General features: G+C 40.5%; 2 protein-coding genes across 2 annotated transcripts in view; both read right to left on the minus strand.

Annotated features, from left to right (window-relative positions):
* Window positions 1-1,319: 1,319 nt before the first annotated feature.
* Window positions 1,320-5,727, minus strand: cnot9 (CCR4-NOT transcription complex subunit 9). Its single transcript, XM_035677919.1, has 8 exons — window positions 5,554-5,727; window positions 4,835-5,014; window positions 4,282-4,397; window positions 4,065-4,174; window positions 3,349-3,458; window positions 3,096-3,194; window positions 2,913-3,004; window positions 1,320-1,833 (listed from the first exon to the last, which is right to left on the minus strand). The coding sequence occupies exons 1-8, from the start codon at window positions 5,569-5,571 to the stop codon at window positions 1,665-1,667; spliced, it is 894 nt and encodes a 297-aa protein (XP_035533812.1). The 5' UTR covers window positions 5,572-5,727; the 3' UTR covers window positions 1,320-1,664.
* Window positions 5,728-5,883: 156 nt separating this feature from the next.
* Window positions 5,884-6,564, minus strand: part of LOC118340166 (histone-arginine methyltransferase CARM1-like) — a 13,873-nt gene continuing 13,192 nt past the window's right edge. Inside the window, exon 14 of the mRNA XM_035678038.1 lies at window positions 5,884-6,382. The gene's annotated coding sequence lies outside the window, so the exon portion shown is untranslated. The remainder of the gene's footprint in view (window positions 6,383-6,564) is intronic.

Raw genomic sequence — 6,564 nt, forward strand, 5'->3', positions numbered from 1 at the left:
ATGTAATATTTTTAATCATAGACAAATTCTCTGTGAATTCAAATATTTACTTAAAATATGCTTTATTGTGCAGTTTCATTTTAGTTTTTCCGACTCAGTAAAACCCAGCTACTAAATGACTAAACCTGTTACAGTTACATATATAAACAGACTTACAGCAACGACCCATTATGGCTGCCATGTTGGCCACGTTAAACTGGTGTTTTTCACAACAGAGTCTGGCAGCCTGTCTGACACTCACTGGCAGAGGATTACAATCAGCCCATTCCCCCCCACCCCAGATTTGGCCCTGGACCACCTCTCCCATCATGCCAGGTGGAGGACCAGCAGAGCTCCACCAGAGAGTCAGCGTGTTTTCTGCCCCGGCTAATGTTACTAAGCCCCGCTCATCAAACTTTGATCAGGCCAGTTTAGCTACAGGCCACGAGGACAGCACACCGGGGAAGAGATTCACCGTCAAATTAACAAACTGCTACCAGCTCACCACTGGAGTCATTACTCACATCACTTATCCACCCGAGAGTTCACACACACATTGGTTTGTATGTTCTGAATTTTAATATTCTCTCTGTGGTCTTCATCTGTGTTCCCTGCTCGGGTTCTGACGGCATTAATAATCCACAGCTTCAGCTCAGCTTCCCGGCTCAAATTACACAGACTGAGCCAAGACTAAAATGGAGGGGCTCCCTCACAATGACCTCCACTGAGGAAAGAAAGAACTACAGTTCCCAGCAGCAACCTCCACAATAGATGACCTGAAGCAATTTACACCACACGTCACAGTGGTTAGTTGAAGTAATAGTCCAAAACAAAGTAAAGGAAGAAGCTGAATAAATGAGTGCTGAAACACAGCGCCACTCCAAAACACCAAATGAGGGAACATGTTTTACCATGTTTTTCTGTTTTTTTGAGGGAACAGCACCTTTGGACGCTTGTTTAATTTTCCTTCTAATTGACTCTTCCTAAGTCCCTCCCCTTTTTGCTCTGTGTTCCAATAACAGTTGAGCAAGCCTCAGTCAACCTACGCCTTTCCTGTATTTTTTTTCCCCCCAGAATGGTGAAATCATGACCCGCCCTACTCTGCTTGGCTTACCCTGACATTCCCTAACCAATCTCACTCTTTATACTTAAACCTAACCAACCAACCAACCAACCAATGAAAGCAAGAAGACTCGCTAATCCACTGGAGCTGGTGACAGCATTCATTTGCAAAAAGCTTCTACTCTCCACATTAGCGTACTTTAATACTGAAATATTCCATTAAGATATCTTATCAGTAACACACAGCTACAGGTCATACAGAAGGCGTCACAAACCACCAGCGTATTAAATACTTTTAATGGCAATGTATTTGGCAGAGTTACTGCAGCAGAGAATGTGCTGAAGCTGTTTTTCGTTGTGCAACAATTTATTGTAGATCTGTAAATCAGTTGCAGAACACATGGCGAGGCAACAAATGTGAATGTCTCTGAATTCAACGCAACGGAAGTGCAGAGGATCAAGCTGTTCGCTGGCACATCTGAACACGAAAATAATCAGGCAGCAGCCTTTCCTTTGAAAGTCTCTCATAAAAACAGTCCATCCATGTGTCCATGATTGAAGGCTCGTCTGTTAGGCAGTTTTTGCTGGTGTTCCTCAGGGTAGTGAGGAGCGGGGGGGGGCAGTCACTGTGGGGGGAGAGGGATGCCGCGGGGATCAGTGACCTGACCCTCCTGCAGGTTCTTCACCAGCTGGGCCAGCCAGCGTTTGGTGGTGGTGTCATCTTTCAGGACCTGGGCGAAGGTGGTGTCTTTGAGCTGGTCAGGGAGGCACTGCCTCAGAGCTTCTCTGGCTCTGAAAACAAACAAGACACAAACACAGGTAAGGCATGGATACACTGCCCCGACGGTCTCGCTCCCACCAGCACCAACATATGTTTTTACGTAATCATCACATCGTTAGGAGTGGGCAATATGATGGCATGTACTATAAAATGATTCAAACGTGTCTACTTAAAGATTTGGCTATACTGTTAAATATGGTAAATGGTTTGAACCAATGATGGATTGATGGCATTATCTGACTTTTACATGATTTTTGCATTAATGGTATGATGTACCACATTTGTCAGGTATATTATTTTCTAGGTCAGCCAAAAACAGACATTGCTTTCTAGTTATTCCATCTATTTGTTTCTCTTCTTATTGTCCACATACTTTATTACATCACAATATAGTGTAGTTTCTGGATACAGCTAAATGCCTATATTGCCCACCTCTAAACACCAGCATCTTTCATCATGGAGAGTTTAGTTTAAGTTCTAAATACTGTTTCCCCTCTGATAGGACAGTTAACACCAAATGTACAGGTGCTTTCAATTACTCTAATTAATTACTGTACTCTCTTTTTCTATAATATTTACTTTTTGATAGCTTCCCATTCAATAATATATTAATAGAAAAAAATACAAAACACTTTATTTCTATAACAAATTCTAACGCTAACTATAATGATTTAACACTAAATAACACTTACAGTACTAATAACAGCAAAATACATTTGGACTTGGTATTCTACAAACTCCAGCTTCAAACTTGAACAAATATTCTAATATTTGCTAACCTGAGGAAAGGCTGCTGTCGTCATCATCAGTGGTCTCTCCATCATAGATATAAATGGAAAGTCAATATGACACATTGCATCGTGTGTTTCTATCTACGCTCTCCCACTGGTGGGGTCAAGGATGCCCACACTGCCTGTTGATGTTCTGCTTTCAAGTGTATCCCATGTGTCGCCAGATCTAAGGTAAGTAATGTTAACTATCGATTTCAATAGACAGCTCTGGTACTGAAACCGACATTTGTGTTGGGATTCTGACCGATAGATAATAGCCTTTTGGGATTCTGAGTTATTCTTTCAGTGATAAAAAATACCTGGAGTTGTCAGACAGGCGTAAGTAACAGCGTACTACATGTTTCAGAAGGCGGGCTGACGGCTCTTTGGAGAGCTGGAGGACCATTTTGCCCTGAAACGGAGAAACAGACGGTAAGGCCAAAAGGAAAAAGGGCTCATTAATGTATTACATTTGAATAATCATTAAAATATGAGCAACTTACAAGAATCATAGCGACATGGGAGAAGCGCTCATATGTTTGACAGATATATGCCAGCCCTGTGTCATCCAGGAGGATCTTCTGGAGTATGAAGGTTGCAACCTAAAAAACACAATTGTACCACAAGTTGAAGCTGGCCATTACTGACTCGGGTTGTCTTCAGGTCATATATCGATAGAGTTAATATGCAATATGCAGAATATCTCCACTCCACTACACTGGATGTATTGGGAAGAATAAAATCGTGTCGCTGTACCGTCTTGGAGAGCTCGCTGCCAGACTCCATGATGCGAAGGCACAAGGGAATGATCTCTGTGGTCAACAGGAAGTTGATCACTTCCTGCTCGTCGGTTTTCACCAAAGCACCTACACAGGATTGACGCAAGGAACTGATATGAATGATGATATGATGATTAAAGTTACATTTGCAATCAGAAATCAGAATCAGAAATCAGAAATACTATACTACTATGTACTATATATTGATCGCCACAGGGAAATTCATCAGGGAAAATAATAAGACAAGCAGGAGCAACTGCAACAGGATGCTTTCGCGGTGGGTGCACCAAAACATTTAGGTCTGTAATACCATAGCATAGGTGAAGTTCAAATACTAATATAATGAATGGCACCAGGTATCCGACAGGTAACCCGCAAAACAGTTGTGGGACGGGTATAAAAATATGTTTCTATAAATTCACAGGTACGGACATGGGTGATAATGAACTAAATGTGAGCAGGCACATTAGGACACACAGGTTCAGTACAACCAGCTCAGTAGTGTGGATCTGCACAAACCATAGAACACACACCACTGCAGTGTCATCAGCTGTAACGGCCATCAAACTAAGGGTTATGTATGTAAAAATACAACAATACAACAATGGAGGCTGTGGGGAGGAAACGTTGGGAACTGAAACCAAATTTTACACTGTGTGCTCATGAGTCATCAGTGGATTGAGGATTACTTACCTATGACACCTAAGCTGGTGAGGCGGAGGTATTCGAATGGCCGTGTTTTGCTCACTGTGTGTAAGAACGGGTAGAGAAAGAGCGGGATGTGTGCAGCCAGGAAAGCTGACCTGTAAATGACAAAACTGCTTTTAGATTTGTGTTTGATTGACTTCAGTACTGCATGTTTCCTAATTCATCATCATTCATTATGTACTGTTCATATCACTTCAGTTACCTTGTCTCTGGATGGGAGGCCACACACTGGAGGAGTGCAAGAGCGTTACATACTCTATTGGACTGGTGTGCCGTCAGGGTGGGGGGGTTGATTGATGGGTAGATGTTGACGATTTCCTAGTAATGGCAAGAGTGAAAATAGAGATAAAGCCAGGTTTTATAACAGAGCTGCAACAATTAATCGACTAATCAAATAGTTGTTTTGAACCATCATTAATATTGTCCAAATTCTCTCATTTCAGCATCTCGGATGTGAATATTTTCTGGTATCTTTAGCACTCTATGACAGTAAACTAAATGTCTTTGGGTTGTGGACAAAACAAGACATTTGAGGATGTCGCCTTATGCTTTGGGAAACAGTTGATGACATTTTACGGACCAAACAACTAATCAGTTAATCGAGAATTTATAAAAAAATAAATAAAATACATTTTATTAAAGCTGGTTAATTTCGATGAACATCAAAAGCATCCGAGTCGCTCTCTGTGCTTCTCCTGCCCACCTTGGTGTGACTCTACCACATGTAACCTGCAGAAAACAGCGCCCTCACTCACCTGTAGCAGGGCAGCTATGGTGCCACAGGAGTGCCACAGCATGGGAGCCAGGTCCGGTACAGACTCCCTCTTCTTGCTGAGCTCCAGGAGGGCATTCTCTCTGGTCTCTGGACTGGACAGCTCATTGATCCACTGGTAGATCTTCTCTCTGTCCACTTGTGCCAGTGCTGTGGTTACAGCCTGAAAGCAATACAGACAATGTAGCAACAGTACAGCCTTTAACAGAGACAATGCCCCCATTTATAATCTGTCATAGTGTGATGCAGTCTGGTTTATATCTGATACTGTTGCAGTTTGTCAGTTTTAGAATATACCAATTCCAAAAGTGATAACTGTAAATGAATATGCAATGTGAAGTGTATTTGATGCATGCCGAATTAAAGAGTGGTCCAGAAAGATATTTCTGAACAGCCTGCTTTACAGTCCAACATTGCACACACCTGAAAAAAAGCGAGGCTTTATAAAATTTACAGATTTTCGGATTGAAATCTGACAATTTATATGAAGTCAGGTCAATATTGCGACAGTAGTCTTGCTGGATTCAACAGTATGACTTTACAGTCTATCTCAGACATGTAGAAGGCAAAAGAGACTACATTTCTGGATTAGCATAATCAATATCGTTGAACTAGCACAAGATAGCCAGGCTAACATGTAGCTAGACATACAGGTTAGCTCATGCTAGCTCATTTAGAAAGTTAATAGTCGTATTTACTTACTGCTCCGGTAGCCAACATTCTGTGCAGCTTGGATTTAATCCAGTAAGGCCTTTTAAAAACCTGTATCACAAATTATAAGTCTTAAAGACAACTGAAACAGAATGATTCTGCTAAAACACAGATATTAGGCTACATTGGTTTCAATGTCCTGCTAGCTCTGCTGTTCTGCTAACAGCTACAACGCTTCCGGCTTTCTGTTTTCAAATTAAAAGCATATTAACGTAGACGTACAACTCAAATGTGAACAACATCTATTTGTTTTCGAAAGAAAATGTGTTTTTGATCTTTACAACTTAGACAATCGCATATGCAACTGCCTTTTAGGCTGTTCTGGTGAAATAATTTAAATATCTGACATTACAAAACGTAAAACGTTGGAAAAACATGTAAATGTATTTTCATGTTTTGTTTTGAGTTTAACACTTCAGATTTAGATTTTAGAACACCGTCACCAATAAATACAGTAAATATATCACTTTATATTTAACGAATGTAAAAGTAGCAGCGCATGACAGTAACAACCAAAAAAAAAATTACCATTAATACAGTTTGTGAGGGGACAATTTTATTACAGCAAATGAAAAACATGCACAGAGAAAACTGCTGAGATAGAAAAGGCAGTTTCCGGTTTCCTTGTGCATGCTTGTATGTGTTATGCAATGCATGATGTGTTATCACAGTGTGACCTCTGTGCCTCTCTATATATATGGAGTTTATACTAAAGGGATTTTACTTCCAGCACCAATGTTTGTTGACAAAATGTATAAAAAGCAAAATAAAAAGTTCTTGTGTATGGAGTTGTGACATCTGATGATTCCATATGAGGTCCCTGATGAAAGAGAGATAATGTTATTGTTGAACTCAATAATCTTATAATAATTCATATTCATACAGCAAACCCTATCCACAGTATACAAATCACATAAAGGTGTACATAGTAGAATAAAATGGGGGTAAATAGACTGATGCCTACATATGATGAGAAAGATGTCAGTTCAGCTAAAACAAGTT

This window comes from Morone saxatilis, unplaced genomic scaffold, assembly GCF_004916995.1.
Source record: "Morone saxatilis isolate NCDOM2014 unplaced genomic scaffold, NCSU_SB_2.0 Contig6, whole genome shotgun sequence".
In the NCBI taxonomy this organism is placed as follows: Eukaryota; Metazoa; Chordata; class Actinopteri; family Moronidae; genus Morone; species Morone saxatilis.

Coding starts and splice junctions, on each gene's coding strand:
- cnot9 (XM_035677919.1), bottom strand. Junction 3,195..3,348: donor GCAGCGAGCTCTCCAAGACG/GTACAGCGACAC, acceptor TGTGTTTTTTAG/GTTGCAACCTTCATACTCCA. Junction 1,834..2,912: donor CGCCTGTCTGACAACTCCAG/GTATTTTTTATC, acceptor GTTTGTTTTCAG/AGCCAGAGAAGCTCTGAGGC.